The sequence below is a fragment of the Mustela nivalis genome, assembly GCF_964662115.1.
Source record: "Mustela nivalis genome assembly, chromosome: 5".
In the NCBI taxonomy this organism is placed as follows: domain Eukaryota; kingdom Metazoa; phylum Chordata; class Mammalia; order Carnivora; family Mustelidae; genus Mustela; species Mustela nivalis.
The window spans coordinates 21,191,209-21,212,092 of NC_139024.1; the positions used below are offsets into that span (position 1 = coordinate 21,191,209).

At 42.2% G+C, this 20,884-nt stretch overlaps 1 protein-coding gene across 1 annotated transcript in view; it reads right to left on the bottom strand.

The window, feature by feature from the left end:
- The window catches only part of SLC16A10 (solute carrier family 16 member 10), a 130,407-nt gene extending 109,798 nt beyond the window's left edge, over positions 1–20,609 (bottom strand). Inside the window, exon 1 of the mRNA XM_082731963.1 lies at positions 19,980–20,609. Within this exon, the coding sequence (XP_082588089.1) occupies positions 19,980–20,316 (337 nt within the window). The 5' untranslated portion in view covers positions 20,317–20,609. The remainder of the gene's footprint in view (positions 1–19,979) is intronic.
- Between the last annotated feature and the right edge of the window lie 275 nt (positions 20,610–20,884).

The window sequence follows — 20,884 nt, forward strand, 5'->3', positions numbered from 1 at the left end:
TGAAATGTAGTAGTTCTACATGTTTTTAAATGAAATGTAGATGGTATCATATTAACCATTCTACAACTTCATATTTTCACTCAGTACTATATTCTCGAGATTTACCAATGTTATTACATGAATGCAATATCTTTAAATGTCTTTTTTTTTTAAGATTTTATTATTTATTTGACAGAGAGAGATCACAAGTAGGCAGAGAGGCAGAGAGAGAGAGAGGAGAGGAAGCAGGCTCCCTGCTGAGCAGAGAGCCCGATGCGGGACTGAGATCATGACCTGAGCTGAAGGCAGCAGCTTAACCCACTGAGCCACCCAGGCACCCCTTTAAATGTCTTAATTCACCATCACACACCGCAGGGTTAGAAGTCAAGGAGGTAAGGAGGAAATGCTTGCTGGTGGAAATGGTAACCTCTGTGTTTAAACGCGCCTGCTTGAGTAACAGAAAGGAAAGGAGTAACAGACAAGACAGAAGTAAGAAGGAAGGAAAGATGACCAACAGAAGAAGTTGCTTGCTGGATTTCTGAGTAACTGGCAACACCAGACATCTGAGTAAGTAAACATGATGACTCAGGAATAAAAATGATGACAGGAGAATGTCTTCCCTAGATGTTTGTGCTACTGTTGCCCCAGAGCCCAGCTGGAGATGCAACCCGCTCCTGTCAGCCTTGCAGGCACTAAGACCCCCAGATCCCCTTCACACAGCCGGCTCCTCTCTCCCCCACACAAAGCGGGCAGAACACCAGTATGGGGACCAAGCCGGCCTCAGTGAGGAAGAAACAGAGCAGCACTTACACAACCAAGTCAGGAGCCTGAGGCTTCCTTTCCTGGGATTCTGCTCCTCCCTGACCCTCCCCACCCCCCACCCCCCCACCCCCCGCCAAGCCGCCTCTCCCCCCCACTGCCTGCTCTATTTCTCAAGTGGAGAAGTCCCACTCCAAAGACCCGTGTCTTTTGTCGGTCTGTCTGCTTCCTACATACGGATGCACACACTGAAAAGCCTTAGTAATCACTCAGGATTAGATTTTGCTGATGGTACATAAGAAAATTTCCATTACTGTTCCTAAAACCAAACTCCAGTTTCAACTTATTGAGAGTGAAAAAAGGGTAAGAAAATAATAGAACTAGAGTTCCACTAGCTTTTCTTTATTCCTTCCATAGGATCCAAAATACCTTACTGGAGGCAGATTTTTTTTTTTTTTAAAGTACCTCAGTGGGGTTTTCTACACACAAACAGAGTCCTTACCTTTCAGAATCAGAGGACATATTGTGACTATTCTTATAAATATGTTGTCATATTGCTAATTAATTCTTATATGTGTATTTTGCCCCTTTCCATCCATTTAAACATAAGCCAGTTGGTGGAAATAATGATTTTTATCTAATACCAGTTAACAGAGAAATTCCCATGTATTTGTGCATATTTCTTAAATAAAAAGTATTACTGAAAATCCATTAATAAATGAAACTATAAAAATATAATTCTTAGTTTCTTAATACATTTAGCTATATATTATCTTTAATGAGACAATATTTTAAACTCTAGTGTTTTTTATTTCATACAGGGTAATAGTACCAAATAGTCCCAAACACTGTTATAGGTTTCCTTTCTCCAAAAGATTACCACAAGCCATGAAATCCACCGGCATTCCACTGTTTTGGACTATTCTGCAACTAAAGTTCCTGTTACCTGCTGATATATCTGAAGTGTGTGTGAACATAAACTACTGGAACATTCTTTCAACTCTCAAATTTGATTAACTCACTTTCTGTCAAGTTATCCTAATTAACCTACAGCCTTCAAGCTTTGGGATTATTGCTGCCAATTCTGTACAACCATTTGTTTAATGCACAAGCTTCTCTAATACCCTCCAAGGTGAAATTGCAAATATAAACCCTTTTTGATTTCTACTAATTAACTAGACATTGGAATGTGGCATGCCCTTTAATCTGTATTAAAGTATGAATACAAGTTTTGCCTACTTCACAGGCAGCATTCAGAAAGAATTTACTAAACTGAAATAAATTCTTTCGGTGAAGGACTTTAATGTGCTCAAAAACTCCACTGAATGCCTACTATGTGCCAGGCACTAAGCCAGCAGTACAGATATAACTGTAAATAAGACACAGACAGATAGCCTCTGCACTCACGGACCTCACAAGCCTAGTAAGGAAGACGGACATTAACAAGTAATTACAACAAAATATCGAGAAAGCTAATGCCACAATTTGGGCCTTGCACGGCACCTGCCAAAGTTAACCTCAGTATCTATTATTATGAATATCTCAATCTCAAAAATACAAATGCTGTCTCCAGTAAAGGACTATGTTGAATTTACAGATCAGGAGTAATAGAAAGGGAGGAAAAGAAATTACAAAGCCATGCCTCAAATTAAAAGTGTAGGACACTGATGGGTATACAACATAGTGAATATACTTACTGCAACTCAACTGTACACTTAATAGTGGATAAAATGACAAATTTTATGTTACATAAATTTTATCACAATTTTTAAAACTACATTTGGTTGTTAAATGTTTAGTCAGCTTCACCAAAAACATGAGGCGTATAAAAGGTAAAGAGAAGAGGGAGCCACACATCATAGAGCTGAAAACAGACAAAAGATGTAAAATTACTTTGCTTTGATTCTTCTCTGGCTTTGTATCCATTGTTCAGTTCACCTTCCCTGGGCACTTATCAGGCTGCAGAGCCAGTTGGGGTTGGGGGTGGGGCAGGGTGGAGAAAAAGCCACAATCTCAGAAACCAGCTTCACCACAAATTCACATTTTCCAATCTTGGCTGAGTTCTCAGAGCTGTTATCATTCCTTTTTCTTCTCACTACTCAGCTCCCAAACCTCTGCCACACTCTTCAGATGTGCTCCTCTAACGGCAACAGGTGACACTTAACAAATAACTTCCCAGAGAAAACAAAAAGCCCCTCAGCTTCCTGATTCCCAACAATCCTACCTCCATCTGCTCCTGTTTTTACTGTCTTCTCTCTAGGCCCTGAATCAGTGGCACCCTGCCAAACCCCCAAACACCACCAGTGCCTGGATTCCTTAACTGACTTGCTCAGGACCCTTCTTCTACTCCTTAGTCCTTGGTAATCTCAAATCCCTCTCTTGAGGATCCCTCTCCTCAAGCTACTCCCACCCCTTGTAAAGTTAATTATTAACCTCCCCTGATGCTAATCGTCCTCTAGCTACCACCCTATTTCTCCTCTTATCACTTCTCACCCTGCGCCCCTTTCTCCACTCCCCATTCACTGCTCCACAAACTACTCAAGCCCTACTCACCTCCACCCACGCCAAGTCATCAGTGATTTCCCAAGTCTCATTTCAATAGGCCCTCTTCAGTCTTTTTCAAAAATAGGAAATTTCAGGGGCACTTTGGTGGCTCAGTCAGTTAAGCATCCAACTCTTGATTTTGGCTCAGGTTATGATCTCAGGGTCTGGGATGGAGTCCTGGTTGGGCTCCACGCTCAGCAGGGAGTCTGCTTCTCTCTCTCCCTCTGCTCTTCCCCTGCTCTGGCACACCCACTCACGATCACTTACTCGCTCTCGAAAAAATAAATAAATCTTTAAAAAAAAAAAAAAAGAAAGAAAGTAAATTTCAGCCATATTTGACTCTCTTGATTGGGAATACCACCATTCCCCCAATTACCCAAATGAAAAATTAGTCTTTCCAGAGTCCTCCACTCACTGTTTCACTTTCTCCTTCAATCACAATTTCTTTTCATTAAAAATAATATCATCCTCTTGTGAGATTTAAAAGTACAGATAAGTATGCAGAATAAAATTTAAATTAAAATAAGGTGCACAGGAGACATGAAAACATAGGTAACTACACATAAATGTTCAAAACAGCACTATTCATAACAGGCAAAAACTAGAAACAACCAAAACGCCCATGGAGATATGAGTGGGGGGACACCTGGGTGGCTCGGTCATTTAAGTATCTGCCTTACACTTGGGTCATAAGCTCAGGGTCCTGAGATTGAGTCTGCATCCCATTCCCTGCTCAGCAGAGAGCCTGCTTCTCCCTCTACCTGCTGCTCCCCCTGCTTGTGCTTGCTTGCTCTGTCGCTCTCTCTCTCCTTCCCACCCAAATAAATAAAAATAAAATATTTTTTAAAAATATATGAATGGGGGCGCCTGGGTGGCTCAGTGGGTTAAAGCCTCTGCCTTTGGCTCAGGTCATGATCCCAGGGTCCTGGGATCAAGCCCCACATCGGGCTCTCTGCTCCGAGGGGAGCCTGCTTCCTCTGCCTGCCTCTCTGCCTACTTGTGATCTCTGCCTGTCAGAGATAAGCCATTATAATGGCTTATAATGTAATTAACTTACATAATTCTAATAACAAAAACCACATACACAGGTCAAATAAATAAATAAAATCTTTAAAATAATTAAATTAAATAAAAATTAAAATAAAATTAAAAAGATATGAATGGATAAAAAATTGTAGTATAGGCATACAAAGGAATACTACACAGCAATAAAAAGAAATGAACTACTAATATATGCAACAATATGGGTGTATCTTCAAAACCATAATGCTGAGTGAGCACTAGAGACAAAGAAACAATACTGTCTGAGTCTGTTTATACACAGTTTTGGGGCAGGCAACACCATAGTGACAGAAAGCACATCAGCAGTGGCTAGTGGCCAGGGTAAAAGAGAAGACTGACTGGAAAGAGACACAAGAGAACATCTTGGGGGTGAGGGAAAGGCTCCATCGTGATTGTGATGGCGGTTCACGACTGTATGCAATTGTCAGAATTCATCAAATTCTAGCCTTAAAATTGCTGAATTTAGGGCTCAGTCGCTAACAGTCTGCCTTCAGCTCAGGTCATGATCCCAGTCCTGGAATTCAGCCCCACATCGGGCTCCCTGCTCAGCGGGGAGTCTGCTTCTCCCTTTGTCCCTCCCCCTGCTTGTGTTCCCTCTCTCGCTGTGCCTCTCTCTGTCAAATAAATAAAATCTTTCTTAAAGATTGCTAAATTTTATATTAAATTATCCCCCAATAAAGTTGGATTTTAAAAATTAACTGAGCCAGGGCACCTGTGTGGCTCAGTAGCTTAAGCATCTGACTCTTGATTTTGGTTCAGGTAATGGGCTCAGGGTCGTGAGACTGAGCCCCACTTTGGGTTCTGTGCTCACCAAAGAGTCTGCTTGAGATTCTCTCTCTCCCTTCGCCCCTTTCCCATGCTCTCACTCTCTAAAATAAATAAATCTTTTTTTTTTTTTTTTAAAGGAGCCTTCTAAAATGTGTCTTAGTTGAGATTTCTAAACCTGCAATTGTTTTCTAAAGTCCTAACTTATATTTTGGTTCTAGTCAGTCAGTCCCACATATAGTCTTAGGTTTCTCATAATGACACAAATCCTTCTCTAGTGACTGGAAACAACACTTAGCAAAATTCTGTTCTGTTTCCGGAAACCTTATAAAAACAACGATTTGTAACAAACGCAGGTGAATTTTATCATCAAATGGCATTATTTTGATTGTGATAAATAAGTAATATGGCTCTGATTCCATTTGCATCACAACCTCACTTACTCTTTTTTTTTTTTTTTTTTTTTTTTTATAAACATATATTTTTATCCCCAGGGGTACAGGTCTGTGAATCACCAGGTTTACACACTTCACAACCTCACTTACTCTTAAAGATTCTCTGGGAAGGGCGCCTGGGTGGCTCAGTGGGTTAAGCCGCTGCCTTCGGCTCAGGTCATGATCTCAGGGTCCTGGGATCGAGTCCTGCATCGGGCTCTCTGCTCAGCGGGGAGCCTGCTTCCCTCTCTCTCTCTCTGCCTGCCTCTCCATCTACTTGTGATTTCTCTCTGTCAAATAAATAAATAAAATCTTTAAAAAAAAAAAAAAAAAAGATTCTCTGGGAACCTCATGAATGAGGACCTCAAACTCCGAAAGGTATATACTAGTCTGCATTTGAGGCACTGTACCCATGCTAAAAACAGAAGGCTCAGACTTCCTCCTCCCTTTTCTTTACTCCTCTGGGACTGAAATGTATAGCTTTCTTTATTCCCATCCACATCCCTAGTATCTAATACAATACTTAAACAAGCTGCCTCCTTCAAAATATTTATTCAATGCACAAGTAAACGGAATTGCTGTCCCTGTCCGTAAAAAAGACTCACTTCCTAACAACCTATATCCGAGCCAATGTTATAATGTAATTAACTTACATAATTCTAACAACAAAAACCACATACACAGGTCACAAGACTTTACCTGTTATGGCAACTATGTTAATCCTCAACTAACAGGCTCTGAATGCCCACCCGAAAACCACAAGGTAGTATATTAATATATTTTCCTGTTGTTCCATTTTCACTGTCCAGAGTTTTAGAATGATCATTCTACAATGCAGGAGAGAAAGGGTTGCAGGCAATTAGTTTCCATTCACTTATTATTAGGCTTAGAAAAGCTGATCAATTTTGACAGTTCTATTAGCTCACTGACTTGCTTTCCAAAAAATTAAGGATATTTCCAACTAAATAGAGTAATTATCCAAAGATTAGTGACCAATGATTAATTTATCCTCTTAAGTGACCATAACTAATGGGGATTACAATGGCTTGACATTTTTCCATAACCCATTCTCAGTTGCCACCAGACACCTGAAGTTATCATGATGAATTAGAGGAAGAAGACAGATTAATTGGCTCAAGCATTACTTTTACTACATCTTTTTTCCCAAAAAGAGTAATAGTCTGCCTTTTAAGTGACTCATCTCTTTCCTCATCAAAGTTACAAAAAGCAACTACCATATATACAAAAGTATAACCACATACATATAACAAATGAACGCGAAGTTACAGAAAACTGTGTTTTGAAGTCAATACCAAAAACCTACATTGCTCTTTTGTGAATCCTGACCTTTGCTATTAGCAAGTCTTTTTTCTGCCTGGTGTGTTGCCATGGGATTTACAAGACTACATGGCTTCTGTTTATCCGACTGTGGGGGAAGAGTGCTTCCGTCCGGCTTCCCTTTTCCTCCCCTCTCCATAACCACCAGATACCAAATATACTTGTCAGCAAAGCCGCATTTCAGTTCATCCCCAGGAGCACAACAAGAGACAAGCACGGTCATAAGACTGCTTCCAAGCAGGCATGCGCTTTAATACAGACCTTGTAAATGAAGCCAAATGACATTAAAAACAGAACAGTTACTGGAAAGGTAAGAGTGTCTTACCCAAAAAAGGCAGATAGCCTCTTCTTACACAACTATCCCTTCCCTTTCATCCGCCCCCTGTGCTTACAGGTTCTTCCACCAGGGTCACTGCACTTCCAACACCTTCGGCTGGGCTTGAATCACAAGAGAGCAATTCAGGACCCGAGTTCCGAGAGATTACAGCAGAGCACGTGAGTCAACACACACGCCCACGTGTGGGCTCTGGGCCAGCTGCTCAGTGACAATACTGTTTGACGTATCTGCACACTGGATGCATCCGAAAGTACGCTGACCTTCTATTATCTTGCTGGAGTCTTGCTGCTATGCTATGTGACACAAGGTGAAGGCAAAATACACCTCGGTGTAGCCGGACGGCCAGTTACTACCCGTACGAGGCCTGACTCCATTCCTGGCCAGCGAGCACAGGAGGACACCTCCTCCTCCCCGGGCCAACCCTCAGACGTCTAGTGTGACAGAATTGCAAGAGTCAGTCCTGTTTCTTAACAAACTGTGCAACATTCCACCCTACTCCTAGTCAGAGAACTTAAATTCATTTATACTAGTTTCCTAGTTTCCCTAGACAATTTTTTAAAAAGTGAGCCGAGCTGTTTTCATCATGAATTGTAAATGAAGTAGCTGACTCAGTAGCTATGAAGACAGATCTACAAGATAACATCTGCCTGTTGAACAGGTTTTCCACCACTGTCAATACTTTATACTTAAATTACAAATATATAAATTGATTAAAACTATTCTAAGCTATTCTCATAGTGTCTTGGTCTTGAACATCTTGAAAACAGGACTTACAGACTGGCTTAATTACATCACGGATGAAAGAAAGAGTAAATGCCAATAGCTTTAGAGACAACAGGGAAAAAAAGTAAGTCTTAGGACTACACGCTGGAAAACTGAAGACAATGATAATAATACAATTCTGACCTTTGGGAAGTTGCAGATCTGAGTAAGAGAACTCTAAATGCTAGAATTTTCAAAGCAATAAAGTTTTGTCCTTTTTTTAAAATTTTTTTTAAAAGAATTTATTTATTTGTCAGAGAGAGAGAGAGGAGAGAACAGGCAATGGGAGCAGAAGGTCGAGGGAGAAGCAGGCTCCCTGCCCAGCCAGGAGCCTGATACAGGACTCGAATCCAGGACCCTGGGATCATGGCCTGAATTGAAGACAGACCCTTTAACCAACTAAGCCACCTGAGCATCCCAAAGTTTTGTTACTTTTAAATATGATGATTTCAGTGGACACTAACTAAACTCCTTAGGAGCAACCCCCAGGTCTGCCTGAGACAGAATTTCTGGGTTTTTCTTACTACGTCATGTTCCCCTTGGAGACACGTGCTCTATCCAAAGCTCTATCTCCAGCTTCACTTCACTCTGAGGCTCCGGGTTTGTGCTTCCAATTACCTGCTTGACATCATCCCATGCTGTCCTGCTGGCATTTAACAGGCAAAGGTCTGAGTCGGTCTTTTCCTACCAGTTCCTCCTCCTCGTGCCCCTGGTCTTGACAATGGCACCATCCACAGCTGTCTATGTAATCTGTAGTGCCGGTACAGAATGAAAATGTGGGGCTCCCAGTCCAAAAAGTCTTAAATGCAGATTCCAGATGCAGGCATTATCTCTGCTTCCACGTCACTGTCCACACCCTACATTTACTAAAATTTCCTCAGGCAGCCCTTTAAAGTGTTTCACATCTGTCCCTTCTTTCCCATTTCAACTACTGTGCCTCAAATCTCACCCAACAACTTTATAATTAGAGCCCACCCTTTCTTTCCCTCTGCAACCCAGTCACATTTTTTAAGGCACTACTTCAGACCCCTTCAATATCTCCCCCTTGCCTCTCTATTAAATCACATCCAAACTTCTTAACTCACCATTCAAACCTTCCATTCCCTAGCTCCACCATTGCTTTCCAGCCTTCCCTTCTGTGACTTTCCTTACACACACATCCTGGCTCTAGGCAAACCAAACCCCTCGCATTCACTTAATAAGTCCAGTGTGTAATCAGGCATAAAGAGTCCAGTGGATCCTGATACAAACCCAAAAGAGCTGGTTTTGTATCAGTGCCAAACTGCTCACTAGCCTTAGCTGCCTATCTAAAACATGACAATCATTCTAGCAGTTTTATCACATAATTATTGGGTAGATAAAACAAGTTACAATATAGAGGAAAGCACAGTAAAACATCCATTAGGAGGATGCCTTCCTAGCCCTTGCCTGGGCCTCATATTCTACCCGAAATACCTCTTCCTGAGAAATCTGAAATCGAGTCTACGGATACTTTAAAGCCAAACTCAAAAGCTCTATCTCCATGCAACCTTGCCTGATCAGCTCAGGAGTCATTTTGCCTTCCTCTAAAATCCTCTATTTTATTCATACTGCATTTAACATGTATAGCATATTGCTTTAGAATTATTTACATTTTTGTCTCCTCTCATAATCTCTCATGTGTATGGAATACATCAAAGTTATTCATTTCCTGTAAGACCCTACTACATAGTTTGTGCTCAATAAATGAAAATTTAGTAAATGAAAATTTTAAAAAATAAATAAAAGGAGAACATTTTTAAGTACATGTACACCCAAATTAATTAATTAAAGCTATTTTCAACTGCACTGGCTGGGTCTGGAGAAGGCGGAGGAGGACGACAGCACACGGAATAAGACAGGGCTGCCCCTGCAGACTTGATCCTCTGAAGAATGAGGAGTCACCCTGAAGAGTCAGGAAGTCCTTCTAGCTGAGTCTCCAGATGGTTCATTTCTGTTCCCACTTTTAACCCCAAAAGAAGGCCTTGATCAACACCTGTGCTAAGAGCAGAGGAATGGGAACAGGGTGTGCCCCACCTGCTAGGTGTGGTAGGTGAGAATCTAAAAACAAATATGCTCTCATGCCTTCCTGGTATTCCCACTTGTGGTAACAAATTTACTCTAACATATTCACTGGTATGTGTCCCCTTGTTATTTCCAGATTTAATATACAATTGTCAGGCCATTCAGGACATTTTGCTGCTTTTAAAGGGCTCAAAACCTGGGAAAACACACAGCCCTAAAAGCAACAAAATATAATTTAAAGTTAATTTTTAAAAATAGCATTGACACTTATCAAATTAGCAAATATTAACAAAAATAAAACTTAACATTGTTAGGGTGTTCAGGAAGTCAACATATTGCTGGCACACAGTAAACTGCTTTAAGTTTTCTAAAGAACAATCTGGCAATGTGTAACAAGTGTTATAAAATTGTTCATACCCTTTGAACCAGTAATCTCACTTTTGGACATGTACCCCAAGGAAGCAATCCAAGGAAGAAAAAAACAATTTCTTTGTTCAAAGATGTATACAGATAGGATACTTATATTGCGTAACACTGCCTGCAATTCAAACATCCAGTAAAGGAGGCCTGGTTAGTAATCTAGGATAGAGCAGTATGGCAGAAGGCCACACGTACTGAAAACCTGCAGTAGGTATACTATGTGCTGTAGAAAAATTTACCTTAAGAATGTTCACTGAGAAACGGAAAACAAAAGTTTTTTGTAAGATGGTATCAACACTCACTTGGAAGTAAATATAATCTGAACTGACATGAGACTATTTATGGTCTTTATTTGTCCACTTGCTCTGAATACCCATAGATTTTGCTGCAGAAATATCAATGTATTTGATTACAGGGTGCCGCCTCAGATTCCCCTGTACGGTGTTTAAAAATTGAGATGTATGTAACAGTTTACTTTTTTAAAGTCCAAAAAAATCTGAACCCCAAAGAAATATGGCCCCAAGAGCGTCAGATAACAGACTGTAGCTCTGTACTAATGACATCTATACATATACAAGAACATTTGTGTGTAAGTATCTGCTATAAATTTAAAGTAAAGAGTTAGTCTGGTATTCCTTGGCTTTCCATTTGCAACCTATTCCATAATTAACATTTTTCTCTGAGTAGAAAGAGACAAAATCTAACATGCACAGCTAAAACTCCATACATCTATCATTTATTCCTCTAAAACAACTTATTCTTAGGGCAGGTTTACTATTATAGTGATGAAAGTTAATATTTCTAAAGCTAACCATGAATTATTTTTAAAATTAATTTTTTTATTATAAAAGTAACACCTGTTCAACATGTAAAACTTAGAAGCCACAGATAAACCAACAGAAAGTAAGCAATCTAAAAACATGGCATTCAGGGGAACTATGGTGTTGGGGGTATTGCTGCCAGAATTTGAGTGTCACATTAGTATAGAACAATGGCAACGTTCTGGCCCCATGTGCACTAAAGCATCAATTAACTTTGTGGAATGTCATTGTTTAGACAACTATTGACAAATGTGTATCCTTTGAGATGCTGCCATTTGAAAACTGGAACATGAAGTCAAAACTAATAAAAAGGGTAATTAACCAAGATGAAAAGATTTTTACTATTAAAAAGTCACCAGACTTCAGCATTAAAACCAATCTACTGGGGCACCTGGCTCAGTGGGTTAAGCCTCTGCCTTCGGCTCAAGTCATGATCCCAGGGTTCTGGAATCAAGCCCCACATCGGGCTCTCTGCTCCGCAGGGAGCCTGCTTCCTCCTCTCTCTCTGCCTGCCTCTCTGCCTTCTTGTGATCTCTCTGTGTCAAATAAATAAATAAAATCTTAAAAAAAAAAAAGACCTCTCTGGAACTTCTGAGATGCTCCTCCCAGTGAAGGGAACTATGCTGCCTTCTCAGACCCACACACCTCTCCAGACTTAATTTAAGCAGAAACCCAGCTTTGGTCCATGTGCATTAGTTCACATGTATCCCCATAACTAAAAAGAAAAATGAAAAAAAGACTTCAACTTGGAAATAAGGCATGTCATTTCCTCCGCTCCTTTAGTATGAGTTCCTATAGGCAAGGTGGGGAGTTATTTCTGCTGTTACTGAAGATACCTTCGCAAAGAAAGGTGTGCTCACACACATTTGGTACATGTACATGTGAAAGCTCTGCTTCCCTCCATCACTCCAGGCTCAGAGGGGCGACCTCTTCTGTGGTGGGTTTGCACAGCTCCTCAGGAGTGCTGGAATTGCTCACTCGGAATCAATGCCAAGAAAAACACCACGGTCTGTGAGTGGCACCAGGCTAGGCTGGTGCTCAGAGCTGTGGTGAGCCGACTGTTCAAGGAGTGTTTGGGAGTTTGTTTTTGTTAAGGTTTGTTTGTTTAATGTGAATAGAAGATCAGATCGCTAATTGGACTGTAAAAACTCTAAACAGAATTGTATTCCAACAGCAACTTCCCAGGATTTCTGGTAACTTGGGTAAAAGATTATTATTAAGGTTCTAGAGAATATATAGGTTAATATGCAGAAAATAGTTTCAAGGGAGAAGGAAAAAAAGGCAGGGTTCTACAGTTCAGGACAACTTTAACTCAAGTACAAATGTTTACCCAGCTGAAAAGATGCTCTTAAATTCAACATAATAGATATATATAGTGATATTATGTGCCACAACCCTAAACTGTACAAGTTCTAACTCTGTTATCTATAAATGGAGGTAACAGCACACTACAAGACTACTCTAAAAAACAATGTATGAATATGTATGAATGCATATGAAAGCTATTTATGATAAGGACTATGCAAATTATCACTTAAATATGAATTACCTTTAAAATGCCATTCACAGGGGCACCTGGGTGGCTCAGTCGTTAACCGTCTGCCTTAGGCTCAGGTCATGATCCCAGAGTCCTAGGATCCAGACCTTCATCCGGTTCCCTGATTTGCAGGAAGCCTGCCTCTCCCTCTCCCAGTCCCCCTGCTGTGTTCCCTCTCTCTCTGTCTCTCTCTCTCTCTGTCAAATAAATAAATAAATCTTTTTTTTTTTTTTTTAAGTGCCATTCACAGAATGGTAGATTAGAATAGGTTGCAATTAGGTTCTCTGTCTTCCACTTTCAAGTTTGTTTTTGTTTCTTGTTTGGGGGGGTATTTTTGCTTTGTTTTGTTTTGTTTTTTTAAGTAATCTCTAACTCCAGCATGGGAGTCACATGCTTGATGAGCCAGCCAGGCACCCCTCTGTCTCCCACTTTAATCATAACTCATAACTCATTTGAATTCGTGCCACCCCCCACAAATGTTCCAAGTGCATCAAAAATGTAACAATACTTGTATAAAATCACTGTTTTGTCCCATACTGTGAGAAAAAGACTAAAATGGCCAACAATTTCATCAGACTCTTAACAAGGAATAACCACCACATCGAAGAGAGGAGTGGCACACTAAAGGTGAGAGGCAAGAGACAGCGGGCTAAGTTCTGAAAAGTGCAAGGCTTTCGGCTTGGCCAGAGCACAAAGAACAAGATAGAGAGGTGAAAGGCAATGCTAACGGGTCAGGAAAGGACCAGAACTTGAAGGCCTCTGGTGTACAGAGTAATAAGTATCACTGCTCCCTCTAAACAGGATATAATCCTATGTTTTAGAGAAATCACTCAAGTGTATAACTGAGAACAGGGAGATCAGTTAAAGCATTATGACAATAATTGAGGCATTAATGAAGGCATGAATTAAGACAGCACAAAGGAAAGAAAGGGGATTGATTTATGAGGCATTAAGGAGATAAATGTAAAAAGGACTTTGTCTAATTTAATAAAATTAGGAAAAGGGAGAAATAAGAAATTAAGATGAATTCAACCAGAGGTGTCACACACCGAGAGAATTCATAAGAAAGGACAGGCTTATTTACAAGTGGCTACTGTTTTTGGTGGCAGAAGAAGATTGTGTGGGCTGGCTAAAAAGTGCTTTTTATTTTTATTTTTATTCATTTTGATTATGAGATACCTGTGTGTCCATATGGAACTGTCCAGATCCAATAAACATGGGTCATGAACACCGAAGAAATCTGGAAATAACAACCCCAGCAGAATAGCTGGAGAAATGGGGTGTGTGGGACACCCAAGAAAGGTAAGAAAAGTGAAGCCAAGTACTCGGCCTAGGATGAAGCCTCAAGGAACTGCAATATGGCTTCAATAAGAACCTGTACAAAAAGATACAACAAATCACAACAGGAGTTCAGAGTACAATTTATCCTAAAAGATACCTCAAAACCCCTCCTGAAGTAGTTCTGGTACATTTTTATTTTTGACTGATTTTGTTCTTTGAGCAATTAATTTTATTGATAAAAGTTCCATGATAAACCATAGGAATATTCATTATTGTATTTGATCAAAATTCATTATATACTATTCACACTGTTCCATCTTGCTCTGAACTCAGAAACATTCTGGAAATGGAGTACAAAATGCTCACACCATACTCATTTCTTTCTTTATTCCAAAATCCTGAAACCACTTTTGTGATCTAATGACCCTACCGTAACAGGCAGTCTAGGGGAATTTACGTGGAATATAAGACTGGATGTTTTAAGATGGAGGAGAACGGAGGAGATTCAAGCACAACAGCCATAAATGAGTTATCCTGGTTTTTCAGCCTCTTCCAGTGCAAATAACAGACATTTTCTTAGAGTCAAAGATGTATTAGACCATGAACCAGATCATTCATTCACCATAACCAGCTCAACAAAACACCATGACTAAAAAACATCCTAGGAAATAGAAATAATTAGTTATCCAGGCAGCTCTCCCTCCACCCCCCAGCCCCACACACAAAGAGCCCTTAGCACAAAGGCCAGACAGAGCAGTTCAGTTCTGAACTATATAATCAACCTCCTATAAGTTTAGGTGTAGCAAAAACTACAGCGTGTAGATATCAGCATAACTATAAATGTGAAAACATTTTTTTTTTAAAAAAACCTTCAAGAGCATGAACTGACTTGAAGTTTCAAAGGTGCCAGTAGGACTATATTGAGAGATGTGACAAGATGCACTGCTCCCTAAATGTTACTGAAAATCTTACATCGTGATTGTAACTCTGAAGAGCAATGCACTGCCATATGGGGAGGGCAGAGTAGCATTAAAGATCGTAGCCAGAGGGCCTCCCTTTGGGGACTGTTTTGGTAATCTGCTTTTCTTTAAAACTACCGAGTTTTTAATACCTTGATTTGTACTTTAAATACCCAAGAAGGGAGGATAACATGCAGTATTTCCCAAACGTCTTTAACCACAGACCTCCACTTTAAAGAAAGGGTATTAAAGAACACAATTTGGAAATTACTGAAAGAAGCAAGAGTCTACTTGACCAAGCCCCTGGACCACAAAGACACAGTATCTTCAAAAGGATATCATTAACTACCCTAAACACTGATTCTGAAAACATACTTGTTTTAAATAAACATATTTTAAAACTGAATATACCACTAAACTATTTCTTTCTCCAGGAAGAAAGCAGATAAGTAAACTAGATTAATACCCTAATAAGATCCCAGAGTGTCCACAGTGCTGTATCTGAAGATAAAAGAACTCTTAATTCTTTATCAGCTCCACGAAGGAACTAAATATGTGCTTTTTCCAATATCCAGCACACTTGTGATTTCTTTTTTTTTTTTTTAAAGATTTTATTTATTTATTTGACAGACAGAGATCACAAGTAGGCAGAGAGGCAGACAGAGAGAGAGAGAGAGAGAGGGAAGCAGGCCTCCCACGGAGCAGAGAGCCCGATGCGGGGCTCGATCCCAGGACCCTGAGATCATGACCCGAGCCGAAGGCAGCAGCCCAAACCACTGAGCCACCCAGGCGCCCCACACTTGTGATTTCTAAGGGAAAAGAACACTCCGGTTAAAAAAGCATCTGATTTACCTGTACACATGTGAATAGGTAAAAAAGATGAACTGAAAAGAGACAGCTCAAGTTCTGTCTGCTCCGTCTGATGCAGGGGTATGTGAGAGGCGTGGTTCGAGCACCCCGTCTCTGGCAGCGAGAATAACATAGTGGGGCTGTAAGGCACTCAACATTTTTCACTCATTCTCCTGCCTAACTTGTAGCTCAGCTTGCTTCCCTTTTCCAGAGTCCTAAATTCACGAAGTAAGATTTATTACCATAGAGAAAGAGGCTATCAAACATCAAATGCCTTCCCAGCCCCCACCGTTCACAGGAATTGCCTTAGAATTTCAGCTTTTTAACATAAGATTCAGTCCTGCTAAATTGCAAAGGCCTCAGGGAAATATTCTGTTTACTCATTTGTATCCCACAGCAGATCAAAAAATCCTGGGGAACTGCTGACTTTGTTTTTCTCAGTGACCATCTCCAGTGCCCACCACAGAGAGTGTCAGAAACTTGGTAAACTTTTGTAGAATGAATAAGGAGTAACATGAAGGTGTCTAAATTAACCTATATCTTAATGTGAATGAATTTCTTCAGGGAGTTTCCTGAGAAGTTTTGGGTAGATCATCAGTTGCTTTGGAAGAGTTAAGATAGCCCTGAAGAGGGCCGCCTGGGTGGCTCAGTCAGTTAAGCATTTGCCTTCACAGAGGTCACCATTCCGGCCTGCTGGGATGGAGCCCTGCATCGGGTTCTCCACTCAGTGCTGAGTCCGCTTCTCCATCTCCCTCTGTGAGCTCTCTCTTGCGTGCTCTCTCAAACTAAAAAAGCAAGCCCTGAAAGAAGTAAGCCTGAGAAAGTCTCCTTTCCAGTTCTGTCTGAAAACATCCGACCATGGATCAGTCTAAAGGAATTTGGTTCTTCAAAAGAAACCCCATACTTCTGCTCAATGCCATTTGAAATTATCTTGTTTCTCACTGGAACTCCCTCTACAAAAACCTATTTCAATGAGACATTAACAATTGGCAATACTTTATTGACAGCAAGGGAAGACCAAGAAACAGGGACCCTTGTCTTTCAGACTTCTTTTCTAACCCTAGAATTCCTAGTATGGTACTCAATTCCTAATGCTTGAATTAAATCAACAAATTAAACAAAGCTGGATTAACAGAACGTTAGCATGCCAGTGCAAAGGATCAAACATTAAAAACCCAGTTTCTGGAGTCAGATAAACCCGAGGTTGAATCCTGGCTCCACTGCTTACTCTGTAAGCCTGAGTTTCCACATATGCAAGGATATTAAATAACCCTGTATCATGGAGTTGCAGTAAAGTTTAAATAGGAATGCATGGAGGTCCTTTGCACTGGGCCTGGCACATAGTTAGTTCTCAAGAAAAGTGAGCCATCATTTAGAAACCTAGATTCACTTTCCACCACTATGCATCCTTGGGCTCATCACCAGGAAGAAGCCGATGAAAACAGAAAAACAAAATTAAGTGGTTGCTAATGCTGGGATTACCAATCACGAATAAGGTAGCAGAGAATGGACCAAAACTTTTTGAAAAATAAAAGCCTCAAACAATTCAGATATTTTGGGCACTGTACTTGAAGCTTGCATATATTTAATCACAGATGACTCAGCATCAGAGTGTCAAAATGAAAAAGCCTGAACAGGCAGACCTCAGGTTTTCTCAAACACTTCAGCGTCTGTTGTGAAGGATGGACTTTATGAAACACGTGTGTGTGTTGGGGTTGGGGGCGGACAGGTCTCAGTATTAACTGGCTTAAAGAAAATCATGTTACCATTTTTTCCCCCACAGATGAGGTTAAATCTTTTTTCTTCCTTAGACCTTAAAAGTTTCAGTTGTCAGCTCCGTATAGCATAGCATCCAAGTAAAAGTCACTGTTCAATCTAGCTGCTGTGTTACACAGAACCATTACAAGTACACAGGCACCCAGAGCACAGGCTGGTTCCCAGTCACCACGGGACTGTGTTCTGGGTGGGCACCTTTGTGCAAGGGCACAGCCATACACCACAGTCATGCAGATAAACACAAAGATCTTCTAGTATTTAACTGGCTTACCTGTGTAACTATACAATATACACCCACACATACACAAACATGACAGTGGAATTCCAAAAATTCAAGAGAACAGGTTCCTGTCCCCTCCCTCACCCTCAACTGGCCAGTACCGGGATGCTGTCGCCAGCAGGAACTCTGGGGATATGAAAAGTAGGTAGAGGCTTCAACACTGTTAAAACTCAGATCCCTGGCAAAACTACCGCCTTTCCCCAGCAGTTGCTCACTCACTCACACAGTCACTCTCATTAAATACGAGAAAAAACCCACAGATAGCAAATGAACTACTCACCTGAGTTTGCAAAAACACTGGTAAACAAAAGACTGTTGTCTTGTTGTTTCAACTGCATTAAAAATCTGCAAACCCCAGGCAAGAATATGCTAAATGCTGAAGAAACCAGTTTTAAAATGTTGAGTGTCAATTCTGCCTCCTTGAGCTTTTCCTTATCAGATGCCCAATGCTCATATAAAAAAATTATTTTTGTTCAATGCTGCATATGCATATCAATTCTACTAAACTTTATAGCACCTGCCTTCCATTAAAAATAAATACAGGACATTACATTTCTATCACTGTGACCTGTGTAACACAGTAGTTTAAGAGCTATTTAAGGAACAGAAATTCCAGGTTAAATATGGTATATTATCACATGTGCAAAGAGACAATGTACAAGAATATTTATTGCAGCTATTAAGTCTGGAAGTAATCTAAATGGTTATTAAAGGGAGAATGCATTAGTAAAGTATAATATACATTCATACAATGGAAAACCTTGAGTTAAAACGTAATAAAACGTAAGAATTTAAGCTATCAGCCCAACTGAGGTGTTCTGTGGATAAACTGCAAACAATGCAGAGTAGAAGAAAAGCAAGCTGCAGAATGATACATGTAATACTATGTATATAAGGTTTTAAAACTCCCAACATTACCTCTGCCTTAGAATTTGTTATAACAGTCTTGCATGTTCCCTGCATGTACACTAAAGACCTAAGGAATATTCACTGTAAAAACAGAAGATTAAGGTTAAAAAAAAAAAAAAAAGACTATCAGTCATATAAAGTTTCCCCAATGGCAGAGAGGAGCCTTATATAGTAATGGAAATCACTTAGCCCTTTAAGTCATAAGATGTGTTCTATCTCCATTCTGCTATTCACCAAGACACTATTTTTACCTACCTTCAGTTTGCTCACCTAAATAGGGTTGATAACACCTGCATCGCAAGCTACTATAAAATAATGTATGTAGAAGAGTTCATACAAAAGCACTTGGACTTGTTTTTTGCCTATCAGTCAAGAGATCACATAATAACGCTCTGAGGGGAAAAGACGTTGAGTCTGCACTTTTTCATCCAGCCTCATATATGGTTAAATACGACAAAGAACATAACAGGAAAGGGCAACCCCTCACCTTCCTCCTCCCAGTCCCTGATCTGGCTGCCCCCTATGCTCTCTATATTTAGCACACAGTGCACCACCACCACCACCACCCCCCAAAAAAACAACATGAAACCGTGACTCTTCCAGGGCTCCCTTCGGAACTCACCGTGACCTTGGAATAAATCTCTTTAATCCTGCCAACCCTGCCTCCCTTAACACACACACACACACACCCCTCTTGACAGCCCTGGAGGCAGATGAACGAAAACCCAACGGTCTTGGCCACATAAGAGACCGTAAAAATCCCAGTGCTATGTTGCTGGGTTTGAAAGGCTCTGTTTGTTTTCAAAAAATTAAGAGGGAAGTATACCGAAGACGCTTAAACCCTACTCTTAGATCTGGGCAAGTAAGTTTTGCGACTTATTTCCAAACACACCGTGCCCACATCTGGATTCAGTACAAAGCCAGGCACACCGGGGCCCCCGGAGCGGCAGGCTGCGTCCGCAGCGGGACAGACCCACCTCTCACAGCCTCGCGCACACACGCGCCCACCCAGGCGCACACGCGGGCGCCGACACACAACACACTCCACTCGCGGGGTGCGCTCTGGGGCCCCGTGCCCGCTCTCCCCCCCACTCCCGGCTGGCGCGGCGGGGTCCGCGCCTCACCTGTCTTGAAGACCATCTTGTCATCGTCCTTGGACCCGAAGGTCTTCAGCATGGCCACGAAGAGCACCCCGCAGGCGTTCTGGATGCCGAACACCGACCCATTGCACCACATGGCGGCAAGCATCACCAGCCAGCCCCAGCCGCCCTCGGGAGGCTGCGGGGGCTCAGCGCCCGCGGGCCCGCTCAGCTCTACCTCCACCTTCTCCACGGACGCCTCGGGGCCGTCCGAGGGTCCCGGGCCGGGCAGCGGAGCGACCCCCGCGGTGGGCGCGGGGCCCGGCGGCTGCGCCTCGCTCGTCCCCCGCGCGGCGGCGGGCTCCTCGGGGAAGGGCACCATGGCCCGAGGCGGCCCCCTCGGGCGCCAGGGGAGCGCGAGAGGGGTGCGAGTTGCCGGCGGGCTCGCGGAGGAGCTGCCGCGCGCCGAGCCGGCGGGCTGCTGAGGCCGAGCCGAGGGCGGTGGAACCCCCCCGGTGGGCCGGCGGCGCAGGGCGCGGAGGCTGCCGCGAGGAGGAAGGCGGAGGAGAGCGAACACTTCACAGCCTCGGGACTCGGGCCTCTTGTCCACAGCCCCGCACCCCCCACTGCGACCGCGGCCCGCCAGCGGGCTCTTAAAGACGCCCCCCGCCCCGCCGGCTGGAGGCGTGGCCGCAGCGGGACGTGCCCCGGAGTCTCCAGATGATTGGACATCAGGAGAGCGGAGGCGGGGCCCACCCGGCGGAGGAGCCAAGACCCAGGTGCCCGCGGGTGGCCGTCTCTGCGCGCGCGCCTGGGGCAAGGCCTCCTCCGACCCAGTGGGGGGGGGGGGGGGGTCACCGATGTGTAGGTTACCTCGCGGCAAAGTATTAACGGAAAGGGCCCGAATCCTCCTAGGTACAGACTGGGTGTGTCATCACACAGCAGCACGG